Source organism: Heterostelium album, assembly GCF_000004825.1.
Source record: "Heterostelium album PN500 unplaced genomic scaffold PPL_scaffold3, whole genome shotgun sequence".
NCBI lineage: Eukaryota > Evosea > Eumycetozoa > Acytosteliales > Acytosteliaceae > Heterostelium > Heterostelium album.
The window spans coordinates 1807361-1827841 of record NW_008805065.1 but is presented as its reverse complement, the minus strand read 5'-3'; the positions used below and the strand labels follow the sequence as shown (position 1 = coordinate 1827841).

The following is a 20481-nucleotide window of genomic DNA, read 5'->3' as shown; positions in this document are numbered from 1 at the left end:
GCTGGTAAAGTGGGTGCACTTTAGATACTTTCCTAACCAACAATTTTCAAAAAAAAAAAAAAAAATTGTCAAAAATTAAATTAAATTGAAGCAAAAAAAAAAAAAACTTTAAAGAGAGCTTGGTAGTGTTGCAAAAACCATTTTTTAAAATTTCAATTAAAAAAAAAAAAAAAACCAAAAAAACACTAAATTTAGTTAAAGAAAATGAAAACGTATTGTGATTCGCAGGTCCTCCACACACTCTTTGGTCGTTAGTTCTAACATACCATTTAAATATATATATCTCAAGATTTATCGAGATTTGAACTAGTTGTGTGATCAGATATTGAGGTGAGCTGATGTTGTTAGGCAAGAATATAATATTATGAAGATGTTTCAGAAGAGAACTAAAAAAGTTAATATTAACTCCTTGATTTACTATTTACTATTTCTATCTATTATTTATTATTTATTTATCTATTTTTATTATACATTTAATTTATCAAAATATTTCTAACTCTAGAGTAAATAACAACATTTGATTTAAAATACATGTTTATGATTCAGTCAGTATAATCAACATATTGTTAATATTGTATTATTTGATGTATAAAGAAACAACTTAATTATTATTACTATTGGTAATATGTGCGATGAAATAAAAGGAATAGAGAGCACAACCACACACACCTGATGCAGTACTACAATCTGTTTCTTAATTCAATTGGTACTATCTAATTATAGGAGCGGAAATGTTTTATAATGATAGACATTTCATATTTATATGTTTATTTTAAATGAGGGTTTTGCTGTAGCACTATGGATAATAATGTAATCAATTTTAATCATGATTGGACTTATTGATATAAAAACCCTAAATAAAATAAATAAATTTGTATAGTAGCCATTGATCAAATCTGATTTGTTTGTTTGTTGTGTGTTTGTTGTTTTATGTGTTTTTGTTTTGAATAAATATTATAAAAGTAAACACAAACCCAGACACACACAATTCAAATATTATTAAAAATTATTATTAAAATGTCTATCTATATGAGTTTATTTATTTTTAATTTGTGTATGTATATCAGATAGTGAATTATTGAAGAGTGATTGATTGATTGATTGATTGATTGACTGATTGATTAATTGATTCAATCTAATTGGGGTGGTATTGGTATCTAAGGAAAAATAAAATAGTTTTTCGACGGATATACAAAGAATCGATACACCAATTATAATGTCGATTTGATTACATATAATATATCAATTGTTTTATGTGAATATTCAAATATTGTTATTATTCACTTAAACATAATCAAAATAATCATTTATTTTTTATTAAAAATTGATAAGCATAAAGTTAAAGTTAATTTAATAGATGGTTTGGGCAGATATCTTATAATGAAATTAATAGATTGGAAATTAATGTATATTTATAAATATAAAATACATATTCATACAGATAGTTATAAAGATACAATCTTTATCTATAAGATTGTTTGATCATAATCTTACCTTTTTTTTTTTTTGTTCATTAAAATAAATCTATTAAACAATAAAAATTATTATATTCTAACAAAATAAAGTTAATAGATTTATTTATAGAATTACAATATTTTATTATTAAAATAAAACCAAAAGAGGTTGAATTATTCTGATTATTGGTATCAACGATGAACAGTAATTTATAATTTAATTAATTGATTTAATCTCAAAATAAATAAATATAAATAAAATGGATGGAATTAATTATAAATAAGAAAGAAACGAAAGTAGTAGTAGGATTATAAATAAATAAACAAAAAAGAAACATTGTATTTTTGTTTTTGAAAAAAATAGTTGGTTTTGTTTTAGAATCTTGGCTTTCTCTTTCTTCCGGTGTATTGTGAATCGCTTTTAACTTCTTTACCTTGATGTCTCTGTCTCTCTTTCTTTCCTTTGATCCAATCTTTAGTCTTGACACGCTTGTTGATGTTTCCACGTCTAATCTCTGTCTTTCTATTTACATATTTAACACCGTCTTCCTCGGCCTCCTCGATACCGACACCCTTTGCCGCTGGCATACTGCCATTGCTACCGGTGAACAGCACCAGGAAATACTTTTTGGCTTTGGTGGAATTGGGGAAATCCACCAGCAGACCACCGGTGAAACCACAACGCATCGCTGCCGACGAAATCATTTCGATCTGTGCTGCATTCTCCGGGTAGAATTGCAAAACCGCTTTACCACCACGTGTCAAAACTGAAAATAGCGATTGAAAGAATACCAACAATCTCTTTCTTGGATTGTGATGTGATTTCTCTGCATTACATAACCATTGAATTGCTGATATACTATTGATTGTGATTAATTTGTTAGTTTTTGTAAGTTTAAGTTTAAGTTTTAGTATTAGTATTAGTAATGTTACCTTATTGCACCATCGAATGTACCTGCTCTAAATGGAAAACCTTGACCGATATCACGAAGCATTACATCACCTTCTACTTCACGCTCTATCGATACGTCGAGCATGTCCTTTGATATATCCATTCCTATCCATTCGTGACCATGATCAGTAATGACATCACCACTGATACCGGATCCACATCCTATATCCAATAATAACAATCCTTCTTTATCCTCTGGAATCGACAGTAGTTCATAAGCTCTCTCTGCCATCGTTGTTTGAATCTCAATAATACGAGAACTATAATAATAATAATAATAATAATAATAATAATAATAATAATAATAATAATAATAACACATCATATTAATATCTACTTTATGATTATGATGATATAACATTGCTAATACTACTTACTTTGAAGAGTATTTTCTTGATTCTACATCATCGTAGAACTAAATTATATAAATAATGATTGATGAATGTTAGTAACATTGATTCATTTAATATATATATGTATGATTTTGCTTTTTTGTACATACTATTTCTGGTGGGGCAATATGCTCTGGTCTAGACATTCTTGATTTGTCGATATATATATATGTATATAAAAAGAGGTCAGTCCGAAATACTTATTAATAAATCAGATGTGATCGATCACAAAAATAAATAAATTAAATTAATAAAATAAATAAAATAAAAAAAATAGAATTGAATAGGTTTTGAAAACGAGAAAATTTTAAACGAGGAAAATCAAAAGGAAGTTCGATTTTTTGCAATAGATGAGTTGTTTGCAAAAAATTTTTTTTTTTTTTTTTTTTTAAAGTGACCGTTATCTTTTTGTTGAGTGGTAATAGAACCACACACGCCAGCTCTAGTTTTCATTTAAACTTGGTGGTCAAAACAATTTAAAAAAAAAAAAAAAACTAAGCCAATAATTTTCATTCATCATCTTTACAATTATGTATATATTATTAGTAGTGTAGTTTTTACCAGTTTGATTAAACAATATTAATAAATAATAAAAAAAAACAATTTAAAAATTACACATATATAATTTATTTTTATATTTATATAAATAAAAACACATTTAACATACTCATACACACACACACATTTATAAATTCACACACATTCACTCTCACTCTTTCCTAATATATAGATTATAATTCAGCTGAACAACGTTTAATCAATCAATCAATCAACTTTATAAGCATTTATGTTCAGTAAGCAAATCAAACCAAATCATAATACTTTAGATATAAATATATAATTCTCTTTAGAAATTGTTGTAATAATAATAATAATAATAATAATAGTACCGAATGAATAAGAAGAAACAATACGCCTATCTTGAGGAGGAAGATTATGATGATTCCAGCAGTACTGGTAGTAATGATAATCTAACATCAAATGGTGTAATTTTAGATAATAAAAGTATTAATAATAGTAATAGTATAAATAATAGTAGCAGTAGCCTAAATAATAGTATTGGTAAATCAAAACAAGTTCAATTTAAATTAGATGAATTCAAAACAAACAAAGAGAAGAATAGGACATCATCACCGAGTCCAATGTATATCGATGACTATGATAGATATAATGACCAGTTTGATGAGTACGACGAAGACAACGAAGACGATGAATATAATATAGCCTCTAATATGTTGCTGGACGAAGATCAGTTCTACAAGATCAACTACTCGACACAACGATGCATCTATCGACTTCTCTCTTATTTACGACCACAATTCTGGTACTACATGTTTGGTTTAATTGCACTTAGCATAACCACACTCTGTCAATTACTGTTACCATATTATTTTGGTATGTATTTATAAAAATATTATATTTATATGGAATTCCAAAAACAAAAAAAACAATTTCATTCATTCATGAAATGCCAAAAAATGTATAACTATTAATTGACTATTTGTTTGTAAAGCTTTACAAATTGAAGATACAATGCAACAGGTTGTTATAAATAAACTATTTATTGAAGATCCAAGTACGAATAAGACACAGGCATTGGAAGCACTGGGGCTCAAGCTGAATGAGGATTTCGATTGGTTCCAATCTTCAAAGTATCTGTTGTTGATCATCATCGTTCAGATTCCATTTGCCTTTATAAGATATCTCCTTTTCACCATCGCCAGCTTCCACTTTGTAACACAATTGAAAAACGATTTATTCCGTTCAATACTCACTCAAGAAGTAACCTATTTCGATTCAAGTAAAGGTAGTGAATTGAATGCTATCATTTCTTCCGACACTGTAAGTTGTTATTTTAATAATAATAATCATAATAATAATATTCTTATTAATAATTTGTTATTATTTTTAGTTAATATTACAAAATATAGTATCTGTATCATTATCAACATTTGTTCGTAGTTTATTACAATCGGGCGGTGGATTACTGATATTGGTAATCCTTTCATGGCGAATTACATTGTTTGTTTTCTCATTTGGTGTGCTATTTTTCATGTTCTACGTTATTTTCAATGCGTTTATCCACCCGAAATATAAATATATACAGGAGTTGTCGACAAGAGCATCCTCCGTGGTAGACAGCACCGCAACCAACATTGTAGAGATCAGATTGCTCAATGCTGAAGCCAAGCAAATGGGTGCATTCGAAACAGAGTTAGAGACAGTACATCGTGCAATAAAGTCTTCAATTTTTACAAGTGGATTTTGGATTGTAAGTACAATATAAAAAAGAAATGAAAAGTAAAACAAACAAAAAAACTAACAACTTTGATCAAATATATTATAATATTATTTTTATTATAGGCAATTGGTGGATTTACAGTTTTATTAATCTTGATATTTGCATTTATGTTTACATTGTATGAGACAATTCAGAGAGAGATTTCAATGTTCCAGTATGTTTTATATGCATTGATGTTGTCGGTGTCTATCAGTGGATTGTTTGGTGTGATTGGCGAGTTCCAAAAGTTGCTACCTTCATGTCGTCGTATTTTCAGTTTGATCGACAGACGACCAAAGGTTTCGTTCAAGGGCGGCGTTGCACCGACTCCATCGGAGCTCAGTATAGCATTCGATAATGTTTCTTTCCATCACAAGAATGGCACAATCCTACTCAGTGGAATTTCATTCAACCTCAGAAAGCGTACGATGGTTGCACTGGTTGGACCATCTCAATCCAAAGACATTGTGTTCTCACTCATCCAAGGAATCTACTATCCAACGCGTGGATCCGTCACCATTGGAAGAATCGATACCAAAGCAGTCGATCTACATCTATTCAGAAGCAAATGCTATTCAATTACCTCAAATACTTCTATTTTTGAAGGAACAGTCGAACAAAGTAAGTAATTAATTATAATTGTTATTCTATTGTAAAAATTACTAACCATATACAATTTAAAACTATAGATATAAGATATGGATTGTCACATCTATCACAACAAAATATTATTGTAGCATCGAAAAGAGCGAATCTTCACGATTTCATTATTAGTTTGCCACAAGGTTATGACACTATGCTTGGAAAAGAGAGACTGAGTACCAATATCATACAAAAGATATCGGTGGCGCGTGCATTCCTCAGAGATCCAGAGGTGTTGCTCGTCGATGAGTCCTCTTGCATAACAGAGTCAACCGACGATTTGAATGGTCCACTCGATCAGCTCTATCAAAACAGAACGGTCTTGGTCATTGCAAACCGTTTGTCAACACTGGAGAAATCACAACAGGTCGTTGTTTTCGAAGACAGTAGAGTTGTTGAAACTGGAGTGCACAGTGAACTACTTCAATCCGATTTACTATATCAAAATTTAGGTATGTTTTTGTTTTTCAATTAAATAATTTGATTAGGATAGGTTGGTTGTGATGATGGATGTGAAGTTGCAACAACATTTAAATATCCAAAAATATTTATAAGATCTTAAATGTGAAATTTCTAACTTTTTTTATTTTTAAATCTATCTCTTTTCTTTTTCATTAAAAAAAAACAAAAAACCATTTATCAACAACTTTCCAACAACATTTCTTCATTGCTTTGGAAATCTCCAATTGATTTTCGAAATACACTAACAACTCAAACCACAAAAATTGAAGTTGCAAAACAATTCCCAGCGCCAACAACAACAACAACTTCAACAACCACTGCAACAACATCATCTTTTGAGCGCTTTAATTGATATGATTTTGCAAAGCAAAGGTGATCGACTTTTTGGTTTGGGCTTTTCATCAAAAAAAAACGATGAATAAAAATATATAAACAAAAAAACCAAAAAAATAAAAAATCTAATCAAAACTTAATCCCAAAAATTTTCTTGTTGCATTTACATCATTTTCTTGAAAATTCGAACGAAGTTTTTTCTGAAAAACGTGGATTCAACCCAGTTTCAGGTTAGATTAATTAGTTTTTTACTAAAAATCAACCTCTTTTTTTTAAAAACAACATCAAGTGATAATTGATATTGAATCGATTACTTAAAAAAACTTTATTAATATTACCTATTTATTTTTTAACATAATATTATATTTTTCTTTTTTTTTTTTTTTTTTTTTTAACAGACAGTTGTAATTGTTAGATCATTCTATTATTGTAATAAATATATATAAAGATAACCCAACAAAAAAAAAACACATCTTTTTAAAATAGTTTTGTCAAATAATATTAATAACAATAATTAGTGTAAAAATAATAGTTTTGGTATTATTATAGTAATTAGAATAGAAATAATCTTAGATTCAGAGAAATTAATTTTACTTATATAATTGATAAAATATATTATATCGAATCAGTCAATCAATCTTTAGAGTATCACTATGGTTATAAGTTGTTGTAATTATAAGTAAGTAAAAAAAGAAATCTACCACTACCACTTCACCACAAAATCATTTTCAATTCGAATCAATTTATTCAACCAATCAGACACTCAAGTCAAATTAATTAATGAAAAGAAAATCAAATCCAAATATGACATTTTAATAATGATTGAGTGACAGTCATACACATTCACAAGTGCATATTTTATCAAATCAATCAAATCATCAAACAAGGTGTGTGAAACAAACAATCACCCCACACAATACCACGACACATTTTGTTTGAAAATCATAATCACAAATTTTTAATAGTTTCTCAGAAACGAACGATTCCATTATTATTACCTCTATAAATTATTTTATTTATTAAATGGTTAAAAGTTCCATTTTTTTTGATGATGTCCGATTGATTGATATTCCTGGTTATATAAACTACTTGTCAGACATTTAGCAATAGCTGCTGTATTTAGATTGTTGTTCCTCTTCTTTAAAATTAAAGTATCTTTAAACGTCCATATCTCATCTAGCAACAATTTCTATCAGGAATATTCATTTATTTTACACATATCTACATGACTCTCAGACATATTTATTTAGATAAACAATAACAATCATTAAAAATAAACACTTGCATAGTATCAAGATGGTGGATATAAAAGCTTACTTATAAGTTGGTTGATGATTGGTTGGTTTGAAGCAGATACTATAAAAGAGCTCTTTTATTTAAATATAGTAAAACCAAATTGAAGATGAAAAATGTGTTGTCAATAAGATTATAATAATATTATAAGATCATTATCTTAATCTAAACTTTCTAAATTTGAATGTTTTGACAACAATAGTTTGCCTCCATTCAAATCCTTTTAAGTGTGCACATTAATATGTTAATATCAGTAGTTTGGTTTCTGATTGACATATATATATATTCAACATCACATTTACTATCTATCTGTCTTTTTAAAGTACAAACATCATAACCACACACCACACCACCTTTAAATAAAAAAAAGTTTTTAAATGAATGTCACCCACACTTTCATGCACATCATCATACTCAATTCAACACACCTTCAATCAAATATATTTGTTTTTAAAACAAACAATTAAAACAACAACAGCTTCTTATAGATAAATTATTATTTAATTATAATAATAATTGAGTTAAATGTGGATTTTAAAAATATTTATTGGTATTATGTATGGTGTGATCCGTTTGAGATCTAGTCAGGCACGATGCGTAGAATTTCAAAGGGATTCATTAATTATGTCAATCATAATGAATAATAATAGAATAGATCGTTTTAATAATAATAATAATAAATACAATCTTTACCATGCTAAAGCACAAGTTCGAGTGAGTGATGACGATATTGGAGACAACAATATTGTTGTTGGAGACAAATAGCACCTAAACACCATCAACATCATAGTTATATTTGTGAGGATTGACACAATCAAGTAATGCAAAGAAATGAAAATCACTTGGAATAAGATTACCACAATTCATTTTGCTACCATTCCTCCTATTTTTCATCTTTACTTTCCACTTTTTCTTTCTTTAAACACATCAGAGTTAAGATGATAGATAGCTCTCAATGAATAGCACCACCTCCTTCTAAATATCCAACAATATTTCGGTAACAATCAGTCACTCACTATTTACCACATTCCGACAGATAGAGAGAACCACATTTGTTTTATTTTTAAAAAAAAAAACAACAACTTAATCCAACAAAACTACATAATTATAAAGAATCAAGAGTAGTACAATCACACACTCATATATTATAAAGATTCAAACATCGTGAATGAGAGGACACAAATTGTTTAAATTGAAACAAATTTGATTAACAAGACTTATACTTTCAAAATATAACAATAATTCATTTCTGGATCACTATTTAAAATAATCAATTTGATCATTCAATTCCAATTTGAAACATTCATATTTTCTTGACAAATAATAATTATAAATATCATTCATTAAAATATATTTTATCTCTTGTACAATAATTATCTGATTATCCCTACTTTCAAATTTCAAAAACAAAATAATTTTCAAAAATTTCTCAACTTCCAGAAATTCAAAATAAATATAAATAAAATATTAATAATTTTAAAACAAATTTAATAGATATAATTTTTGCTGTCCAGATCTTAATATTCAAAAGTAAGTTCAAATTTATCCTTTTGAAATTCAAATAATATTATTGTTTGTTCTGTTTTTTTTTTTTTTTTAAGATTTATTTTTTATTAAAATTCATTTTACGAATCATTCTTTTTTCCCCTATGATGATAACCGATGAATTTAATAGCATCAATGGAAAATCAGTCTGATGAAAAGATATTTCAATTATATATTTTTAATTTATTTTTTTCCATAGCATGGTATATACCCAAAAGCAAAATTATCATTATCTCTAAGTTTAATACTTCACCAATAATTAAAATATTAATAATTACCTATTCAAAATAACAATAATTTAAAATAATGTTTAATATTACCATTGCAATTATCATTTTTCTTCACCTAATTTAGAACATACAATACAAAATTCGACCACTATTAAACATAGCGAGTCAAATAAAATCATCTCTCAAATCAACTAATGAATGTCATTGTTAATTTTTATTATCACCACCACCTGCAAATGAAAGCACATTAAATTTTGGAGGGATTTTTGTTTGAATTACAGTTGTTTGTTGGTAATTTTTTAATAGATCATCTCAAAACACATATTCAAGAATTTAAAAATATATCAATATCAAATAATGAAGAGCAATAAATAAAATAAAAAAATATATATATAAAAGATTAAAATGTGTCAGTCGTCAATTTTTAAAATTGTTATTGTTCATTAAGAAGCAATTTGTATGTATACTATTCATTCATTCCCCCACACCGTCAATACTCTACTCTCTATTTTACAATTTTTTGTAAGATCTCATAGTAGTCTGTCCAGATCTTATATTAGTATTACCACCTCATTCATTTTTACAATGGCAACTACAGCTTTGTTTTTAATAGTAACAAATGAAGCGACCACTTCAATATTGAAGGCTGTCTTCTCCTTTTATATCCAAATAATTATAACCTTTCGCTACTTTGTAACATCCCACATTGAACTCGACTGTCCATTTGAAAATAAATTGTAGGAACATCTTTCATAAAAATTGAAAGTGGAATTATAGACGAAACTCTTTTATTTGTTTTTTTAATCTTTTTTTTTATTAATTATATTTTTAATGAATTAAGTTTTTTTTTGTTATTTATAAATAAATTTTATTTATATTAATAATTATTGTTGTTGTTATTTCCCAAACATATTTGTCCAATCAAAAAAAAAAACAAAAAACAATACATAAATATAGAATATTTTCCATTTCCTTTTGAAATTTTAAATTTGGTAAGTTTGTTAATAGATTTAAACAAACAAACAAACTTATAATTCGTTTGGTAATCAGTCAGTTAATTAATCAAATCAAATAACTGTTATATCTATAGATTCTGTTAGTAATAACAATAATTAGTAGTACACAAGCTTGATCAAGAATTAATAACAAATTTAGATATATTTAGTAATCATATATCTACATACTTTTTAATAATTGTAAAAGTAATTATCAGCTATTATTATTTTATTAATTTTGATTTAATCAGGTGGATCAAAAAGTAACAGCGTGGTAATTATACTCGTTTTTTATTTTTTTTATTTTGCTTTTTAGTATTATAATCATCATCTTCACCATCATCAACAATACCAACAAACCCCATCAGACAATCAAACATTCAAGTACAATAACTAAACATTACCAATCAAATTCAATTTTATGCTTAATATTTTTTAAAAAAAAAAAACAAAAAAATTAGAATTACACTGCCTTTTTAATTAATTACATCATCTAGTAAAACATTGTTTCAAACAATTAATCATACTAAAAAAATATTACCTCTACACTCCATTCAACAAGAAAATAGTAATATCTAATTAAATTGATATTATTAATGCCATATTTGAGAGTGTGTTTGTATTTATTCTCCGACAAAAACTTTTTGGTGGCGATAATTTAATTTATTGGTTCAAATTTCATTCAATTAAACCCCAATCGACCCCATCAGTATGGAAGCACGCGATAATACATCATCAACAATACTCCATCACACACACACATTTTTGATAAGAAAACTACCACATCACCACAATTACCCCATCACTACTTTTATCGATTCACTTGTCTACTACTGTGGGTGAGAGTTGGTAGTTCTTTGTTATTATTTTTCACTCGACAGAAATCGAGTTATTAACAATGTCCAATCAAAATATTAATGTCAAACAATCATTAAACCAGTCAATCATTCAAATCAAATCAAAAATATTTTTTGTAAACAACAACTTTGAATATACTCAAATACTTGATTGTGTACACAGAAAGCTATTAATTAATTGTACCCTCTCCTCTTTTGGTTAACTCTATTTTTGGTTGGTTTTTTCAAGTTTTCCTTTTTTTTTATTTTATTTTTATTATTTTATCTCTTTTTGTTTGTTTGTCTCTGTATTGCAATTGTGTGAATTCCTTTAATCATGAGCCAACATCTATGTACATATATAGCATATTTATTTCATGAAAAATTAATCACAATTGTTAGATTGCTGCATAGATGCGAATAAAAGACAGAGAGACAACGTGAATAAAGAGTAAACAGAGTAATAGATAGAGAATCAATATAATAAAAAAATACTAAAGATAGCTTTAAATATTTTTTGCAGTTGGTAATCTAAATCTAACAAATAAATCAATCACCCAAGCAATAAGTCAAACCAGCCATACTTGTATTGAAAATCATATAAATTATTTACACAGTACTGGGGAAATCAGAAAATATTTCAATCATACAAGAATTTAATTTTTATTATAATAATAATTATCTTAATTACATGTAACCATAACCATAACAATAATCATAATCACAATAACTTATATTATAATTTGAATTTTAACTATCACAAATATACTCTACTCTACAGTGTATAGTAATAATATTTTTTAGAATAATAATATCTTTTGTTGGAGTGTCCAACCAACTACTTTTCTCATTATTTATTTTCAGTTGGAATATATTCATGATCATGTTTTAGAAATTGGTAGTCACGATCAAATAATAGATTATATTTATTGTATTTAAGATAGATAAAGAGATACAGAGATTTAGAGATAGGGGAATCAAGTATTATTGTACAGAGCAACAACCCAATAAACAAAACGAATCAATCAAAAAAAAAAAAAACATAACCAACTTTTAAAATTCTTTTTCCAAAGTTGTTTTATTTGTTGCAACAAGTTTTTATTTTTTTTGGCTCTGTCAATATTACTATTTACTATACTCCATCATCAATCTTTCTTTATTGTAATTTCACTTTGTATATGTTTTAATTATTTCTCAGAAATCGAATCAACCAAAAAATTATTTTTTTGCTGAAAAAAAACAATCAATATCATCGTCAACAACAAATCCAATTTCAATCCAATCAATTTCCCAACCAATCCAATCCAATCAATTTTTAAAAATAATCTGTATAACATATTTTATATTTGTAGAATTATAATTCTTTTCCTATTATTATTATTATTATAATTTTTGTTTTAATTTATTTTTTTGTACTTTATAAAACTTATTTATTTTCTGATTATTTATAGATAGATTGTTTAATTTTATCATTAATTAAAGTTCATCAATATTAATCGTTGTCCATTTCTCTCTTTTGTAGTATAATTAGCCAGCTAGATTATTAAAAGTGTATGTAGATATAAACAATATAACAGTGATCAATCGATACAGATTGAATATAATTAAAACTTGTTATTTTTCGCGCTAATTGACGACAATCGTTGCAATACGTTGAGATATATAATATATCTCACTTCTAACACGCTCACTTGTGACGATCATTATATCATCTTCAAAAGCAAGCATGTGTGTTTGTTCTAAAATCATCATTACGCCATATCTAACTATAATTATTCATATTTTTATATTTATAAAATATTTGTAAACTATACATTTTATATATGATATAATTTTATTATAACAAGGTAGTTAGTTAGTTAATTTGTTCGTTAGTTATATAGTTTATAAACTATGGTGATGGTATATTTTATAAAATATTAATATAATGATATAAAGTGGTGGTAGTTCACTCATTACACACAAATCACCAATTTTTATTATTTTTTGTTTTGTTTTTTTTATCCAAATTTACCATAACCACCCAACAATCAGCGAAACCATCAAATACCCAACAATAGTTACCCATCAATCACCACACCCAACCTCACACTTCTCAAAAAAAACAAAAAAAAATCGAAAAAAAGCTGAAAAAATATCAATTTCAGCTTACTTAATACTAAAATTCACCTAAACAAACACAACAAAAGACACTCCCCCACCCTAGAGTCATTGTTGTCATGATCAATCAATCGAATAAACAATGTTTGTTCACCAACACACACAACATGTAAACACTAAATTTGATTGTTGTTGATTTCTGAATACTTAAACGATAATCACTCGTGGAGTAGTAGTGTTTATTTGATTATCATTCAATCATATCATTGATTAAGTTAACTCCTCTCTGCTCAGCTCCACTCACCTCTATATTTTCATTTTACCTTTATTGTTATTTTCTTATGATTGATTAGATTGATTTTTAGAATAGAATATTTTTTAAAAAAAAAAAAATCAAAAAAAATTCCCAAATCCAAAAAAAAAAAAAAAAAAAAACAAAATTTCCTTTGCAGGTATCTCTCATCTTTAGTTTTAGTTTTTTTTTTTTGTTTATGATGTTGCACTACATTAATTTGTTTGACATTATTATCATTATTGTTCATATTTATTGATTATTCAATCATTTGTTTTGTAAAAAAATATATACTAACTTGTAAATATCTATTCTTTTTCTTTTCTTTTCTTCTTCTTTTTAATTTATTTATTTATTTATTTAGAACTAAATTATCAAATAGAACAATAATTAGTTATTATTCAAATTCAAATAGTCATTCAATCATCCCTTGTTTCAACATATATACATATATATTTATATATTTCACATAAACATTAAAAACAAATAATAATAATAACAAATAAGTAATCATATTTGATTTGTATACACTAAAATGGATTCAGATATTTTAGAAACATCTTGTAGTGGTTCATTAGATTGGACAAAATACAAAATCAATTTCAATAACAATAATAAAATTTCAATTGATAAAAAATCAAATCACAACATTCAACCACCACAACAACAACAAAATCAACAACAACAACAACAACAACAACGACAACCAAAATCAAAATTTATTGTAAATGGAAACGGAAACGGAAATGGTGTAAATAGTAGTATTGTTTTTAATGGTAGTGGTAATGCTTTTCAGAGTTTAAATAGAAGAGGATCTGCATCTTCTTCAGGTATCAACTCTCATGAAGACACATCACTGAACTCTTATCATCATTCAAGTTCAACTACCTCTGTTTCAGCACCTTCCTCTACACATCCATCACCACTTTTAATGAATAACAACAACAATAACAACAACAATAACAACATCAACAACAGCAACAATAACACTGCCAATCACTATCACTCTCACTCTCATCCATCAACACCACAACAACTTTCAATTTCAATGCCCGCCAACTCTGTGCCGAGTTCACCAACTACTAGGAAAACAAAGGTTGGCTGCAAGAATCTCGCTTTTGGAATGCTTTCAAAGGATAGGATCAATCTGCTGAACAAGATTCTCAAAGAGAAGAACAAGATATCTTCGATCGATCAGAAAATCACAATTGTCCTCTCCATTGAAGAGATTCTAGCGTTGATTCTCAATGAGTTGAATCGTCGTGGTCTTGTCCTCTCGAAATATGGTATACGTTTAGTTGGTAGTACTGCTTCAATGATCATTTCAAATCAACATCACCATCATCACAATAATAATAATAATAATCAAAGCAATCAAAATAATTCAACAACAACATCTTCATCAGAAATATTTAATGATATTGATCTCAGTTTTTATATTCAATCACGCACCAATTTTATGACACTTTTGGATGTCGAAGAAACTATTATTGTGAGAGAGGTTTATCGCCAGACTGGTTTGGTCATTGGTAAGAAGGAAGTTTTCGATACATTCTTTAGGGAGCGTGTCAAGGTTACCAAGCGTGACGAATTGGATCAGTTCTCTGGCGACGATTGGTCACTGATAACGATTGGACACGACAATGCGCGACACATCGACATCAAATTTGTCAAGCGGATACAGAGACCCTATGCATTCTCAATTGATTCCTTTCAAATCATCTTGGATCCACTAGTGGAAAACTACAAAGACCTATTGCCATATAATAATTTCCAGAATTTAACCAACCCCCACAACAACAAAGATATAGAATCAAATTTCATGTCAATTGACCAATTTCAAGAGCAGCATCAATCCTCTTCAAATGCCAATAGTAGTTCTTCTTCTCCATCCTCACTGTCTTCAGTGACAAGCGCGCCATCTTCACCCAACTTTTTCCATCCACATGCTCAACATCACCACCACCATCATCTCGTTCATTCATCATCGTATATTGATGCATCACTTTCATTCAACCAAATTCATCCACCCATTTCACCACCACCTTCATCGTCGTCTTCATCGTCGTCGTCCGCTGCCTCTCTTGATAATATTGTGCCATCTTCAATGTCGATGATGGCAACATCGGCATCGTCATCGATAGCTGGTCCACCTTCGTCGTCATCGTCATCTTCAACATCGTCACCACTGTCTTTTTCCAACTCTTCGATACCAACACTCTTCCAATTCTCACCGAATCTACTCAACGATGTTCATTCACTCGATGACGAGTATCCACCAATGCTCTCATTGAATCAATCACATTCACCAGTACCCAATGCTGGAGCACTTCCACCACTGCCGCCAACACCAACAATTCCACTCACATCATCATCTTCATCGCTATCGTTATCTTCCAACTCTGTCCAACAACAACAACAACAACCAAAGCGAAACAACAACAACAATACCAATCTACAAAATGGTAGAAAGAAAACTGGTAAAGGCAAACAAGATGATTTCCCACCACTCTCTATTGTTGTTCCACAGCAGAAATCAAACAATCTTACACCACTTGCACCTTCACCACCACTTCCAGAACTAACATCACCAACTACACCTAAATCTTCGTTGTGGGACAAGAGCTTTATTGAGAAACTCCAACCAACTCCACATTTGGTGGACTCTGTCAACAAAGCTCTTTCTGAAACAGCCATTACTAAAAACAATACTATCAGTAATGCTACTGAAAAGTCAAATGGTAAAACAAAACAACTACAACATCAACATCAACATCAACATCAACATCAACATCAACATCAACATCAACAACAACAACAACAACAACAACAACAACAACAACAACAACAACAACAACAACAACAACAACAACAACAACAACAATCATCACCACCATCTTTAAACAACAGTAGTAAATAGTATTCCAACAGTAAAGAAGGAACAATCTATGTGTCCAGGTGTTCAGTATATATGGTAATTATCACAGAGCCAAGTTGGACTTGGAAAACAATCGATTGGTAACCAACGATCCAAGACAGATTCGTCGTGGAATCTTTCGTTACTGCTCAGAGTTGGCAAAAGGTCGCACCTCTAACGATGCCACCTATTTCAACGAGGTTTTCCGTGAAACCTTTTTCACTCAAGACAAAATGAAACCACAAGAATTCGAAAAGACTCTGATCAAATACGTCAGAAAGCATCGTGCTGAAGCAACGGCATTCCTCAAACACCTAGAGTCAATCTTGATTCTGCCCTATAAGCCATCGCCATCCAGCTCCACCACAACCACCCCGTTGGCATCACCCATCTTGAAAGCCGGCAACAAAGCAAACACCAGTGGCAGTGGTACCAACTCTCCTCCATTACTTTCACTTGTAGATTCAGCAGCGGAGACGGCAGCCACTCTCACAGAGACTACCTACGACGTCTACTACTTTGACTATCTTAATATCATAGCAAGCATCAGATCCTATCTCGTCAATAACAGATTCGAACAACTCATTGAAAAGATAGTACTTGATTCAAATCATTTACCAAATCGACTTAACAACAACAGCAACAACAATATCTCAAAACCTATATCTGAACCATCATCACCCACCTCCACCTCCACCTCCACCACCACCACCATCTCAACATAAATCAAATACTCTTGATACAAAAACAAAAAAAAAACAAAAAACCTACACACATCACATAAATATTGTACATATTTTCTTTTCCAAACATTCCTAAATTATATATTTATATATTTAATTATCTTTTTTTTTTCAACACATCCCAACAAAATCAATCAACCTTATCATCTATTTCTTAAGATATATATACATAAAATATATTTGTAATAATTTTTTTTATCGATATAGGAAAATCAAACAACATACCAACAATTTTATTTAATGGACAAACAATTAAATCGAAAAAATATGAATAAACTTGAACCTACCAAAAAAAAACATCACCTTCAAAATCTGATGTATATTTAAATATTAATCTTTTAAAAAGTATAACCTATATTGCATTATTATTGGTTTGATTTTATTTTTCTTTTATTTTTCTTATTTTCAAAATTGGACAACTACTTTTCCAAATGATTCTTGGTTGTTTTCTAAATAATCGTGAGCACTAGGAACACTTTCAATACCTTTGAATACCTTACCGATGAGTGGTGACTTTAATAGTTTACCTTCATCAATGAATTGGTGAATGGTAGTTAAACATTTCTCGAGTGATTGTGGATTGGCTGAATATCTAAATACTACAAATGCTTTTACCTCTAATCCTTTCATCATTGCTTGCATCACTGGGAATGGTGTAACTAGCTCCTTTGCTAAGCCTCCATAGATTATCATTACGGCACCCATTGCAGTTGTGTTGGCAAGAGAGTTGAATAAAGAGCCACCAACTGCATCAAACACTACATTGACACCTTGATTGTTTGTTATCTCTCTGACTTTATCTTCGAGATTATCATAGGTAACAGCGAAATCGGCACCCAATTCCAAGAGTTTTCTACACTTCTCTTGTGATCGACTGACTGCTATCACTTTTGCACCCAAAGCTTGTGCCATTTGAATTGCCCCGACTCCAGAACCTGAACTGGCAGCAGTAATAAGTACAAAGTCACCAGATTTAACTTTGGAACACTCGGTGAAAGCAAAATAAGATGTAATATAGCTGGAGTAGATAGAGGCAGCTTGTAATTGATCGATCGATGGGTGAATAGTGGTGAGATTGTTCTCGGATAATACTGAATAGTGATGATTGGTTGAGTATTGTGATAACATGAAATTCGCAACTGATGCTACACGATCACCAGCTTTAAATTTGGTAACATCGCTTCCAACTGATTCCACGACTCCAGAGCCTTCAGCACCAACACCTGAAGGGAAACTTCCATTAAAGAAAGTTCCATTTCTATAGAGGATTTCACCTCTATTCAATCCTACAGCGTCAATCTTTACTAAAACTTCATTGGGTTTCAACTCTGGTATCACTGTGTCTACCACCTTTAAAACTGTTGAATCTCCAATTTCATTAAATTGTATTGATTTATTAGATTTTGACATTTTATTATTATTTTTGACTTTATTATTCTACAATTAAATTAACAATTCAATACATTATTTATATTTTTTTTTAAAGTATCCCCAAAAATTTATTTTTAATTTTGAAAGAATCCCAATGTAACTTTTTTGATGAGTCACCTTTTTTTTAATATCTTTATAACCAAATATCTTTTTTACACGTCATTGAAATTGTCGTAATTATTTGTTTGAATAAACTTTTACTGTAATAGTTATATAATTAGTCAAAGTAAATTAGAACTAGTATAATCATAATCATTAGGTGTACAACCTAATGATTAAATATTTTACAAAGTTAGATCCCATATCTCAAGTTATTCAAACTTTTATATCAATTTCTTAATATCATTTAATAATTACTTAGTATATTGGTTTGTTGCTGTAGTTAGTTGTTGTTTAAACAGTTATTAATCAATTAATTAAACATATGATTGTATAACGTTAAAGTTGTGTTGTATCATAACAGATTTCATTAACAATATTCATTATAATCTGACACCCACATAACCAATGAAGATTCCTTCAAAGTCCAAACACATGTTGGTATAACTACTGTGTGATTTTAAACAAAATAGTATTATTATTATTTTTGCAGCAAATGGTTAGATTATAAAGATAGTTCCACAACATAATTTACATTGTAACAACACTTTTATTGCTTTATCTATCATTGTCAAAACAATCTTTATTCGATCTTCAGTAGTTTGTTTTGACAATGATAGATAAAGCTCAGTAGTGATTTCATATTGCCCAAATCAAGCAATACACTAACTATCAACAAGATCAGAGTTATATTTGTAAACAAAATCATCATAATCATCAGAATGAAAAACATGAATATTAACACCAACACCAACAACAATTTCACTTGTGCTTACACAAACCAAAGCTATCTAATTTAACATTGTTATCATATTTTTTTTTGATTATAATAATCAACGTTGTATAATATTTATAGTCTAATTTCCTAACAAAAACAAAAAAGAACTTTCAAGTTTACTTAATAGTAGTTGACGTGTGAATGAGATTAATGATAATTTTGAAATGAAAAGAGAGACAACTGCAAATTTTTTAAAAAGGTACCACTTCACACTTTTCTCTGTATTTAAAAACACTATCCATTTCAAATATATTTGCTGTGTATTTTCATTCTTCTTCTTGCATTTTTGGACAAAACTCAACTCAAGTTCTCCCTTTCATCATAAAACACACAATTTTTAAAAACAAATAAATAAATCAAGTGTGAGAAATTGTTGTTGTTGTTGTGTTGGTGTTGTTGTTGTGGTGAGTTGATTGTTTAGTATAGTGGTTCAAACTTTGTTTTTTTGTTTGTTATTCCATTTTAATTTTTTTTTAGTTTTACTTTTGTTATTTAATACTGCCATAAACTGCTGGTGTATATGTATTTTTTGTTTTAAAACAAATTCTTTCTTTCTTCATAGAAATTGTGAGATTATCTATTATTTGTGTGGTTTGTGATAATTAAAAAAACATACTTGTTGTGAATGAAAAAAAAAGTTCCATTTCCCACAACAACTACAACTACTATTCTTGATCTGGTTATTAGTAGTTCAACACTTACAGTT

General features: G+C 28.7%; 6 protein-coding genes across 6 annotated transcripts; 3 read left to right on the top strand and 3 right to left on the bottom strand.

Moving 5' to 3' along the window:
* Nucleotides 1-1829: 1829 nt before the first annotated feature.
* Nucleotides 1830-2944, bottom strand: PPL_03297 (18S rRNA (guanine-N(7))-methyltransferase family protein; the record flags this gene model as incomplete). The annotated part of the gene is made up of 4 exons (XM_020574264.1): nt 1830-2313; nt 2388-2666; nt 2784-2821; nt 2909-2944. 4 exons carry the CDS (start codon nt 2942-2944, stop codon nt 1830-1832), a joined length of 837 nt encoding a protein of 278 aa, XP_020436336.1.
* A 747-nt stretch (nt 2945-3691) lies between these two features.
* On the top strand, nt 3692-7916 carry abcB7 (ABC transporter ATP-binding protein; the record flags this gene model as incomplete). The annotated part of the gene is made up of 9 exons (XM_020574263.1): nt 3692-3860; nt 3891-4082; nt 4312-4450; nt 4499-4640; nt 4711-4794; nt 4906-5070; nt 5163-5700; nt 5769-6173; nt 7903-7916. The coding sequence occupies 9 exons, from the start codon at nt 3692-3694 to the stop codon at nt 7914-7916; spliced, it is 1848 nt and encodes a 615-aa protein (XP_020436335.1).
* A 418-nt stretch (nt 7917-8334) lies between these two features.
* Nucleotides 8335-9955, top strand: PPL_03295 (uncharacterized protein; the record flags this gene model as incomplete). Its single annotated transcript, XM_020574262.1, has 3 exons — nt 8335-8523; nt 9554-9593; nt 9891-9955. The coding sequence occupies 3 exons, from the start codon at nt 8335-8337 to the stop codon at nt 9953-9955; spliced, it is 294 nt and encodes a 97-aa protein (XP_020436334.1).
* Nucleotides 9956-10217: 262 nt separating this feature from the next.
* On the bottom strand, nt 10218-13119 carry PPL_03294 (uncharacterized protein; the record flags this gene model as incomplete). The annotated part of the gene is made up of 4 exons (XM_020574261.1): nt 10218-10331; nt 11584-11603; nt 12107-12145; nt 13092-13119. The coding sequence occupies 4 exons, from the start codon at nt 13117-13119 to the stop codon at nt 10218-10220; spliced, it is 201 nt and encodes a 66-aa protein (XP_020436333.1).
* Nucleotides 13120-14342: 1223 nt separating this feature from the next.
* PPL_03293 (uncharacterized protein) lies at nt 14343-17449 on the top strand (the record flags this gene model as incomplete). The annotated part of the gene is given in 3 exon segments (XM_020574260.1): nt 14343-16719; nt 16739-16772; nt 16795-17449. 3 exon segments carry the CDS (start codon nt 14343-14345, stop codon nt 17447-17449), a joined length of 3066 nt encoding a protein of 1021 aa, XP_020436332.1.
* Nucleotides 17450-17597: 148 nt separating this feature from the next.
* On the bottom strand, nt 17598-18877 carry PPL_03292 (zinc-dependent alcohol dehydrogenase family protein; the record flags this gene model as incomplete). The annotated part of the gene is made up of 3 exons (XM_020574259.1): nt 17598-17614; nt 17693-17750; nt 17891-18877. The coding sequence occupies 3 exons, from the start codon at nt 18875-18877 to the stop codon at nt 17598-17600; spliced, it is 1062 nt and encodes a 353-aa protein (XP_020436331.1).
* Between the last annotated feature and the right edge of the window lie 1604 nt (nt 18878-20481).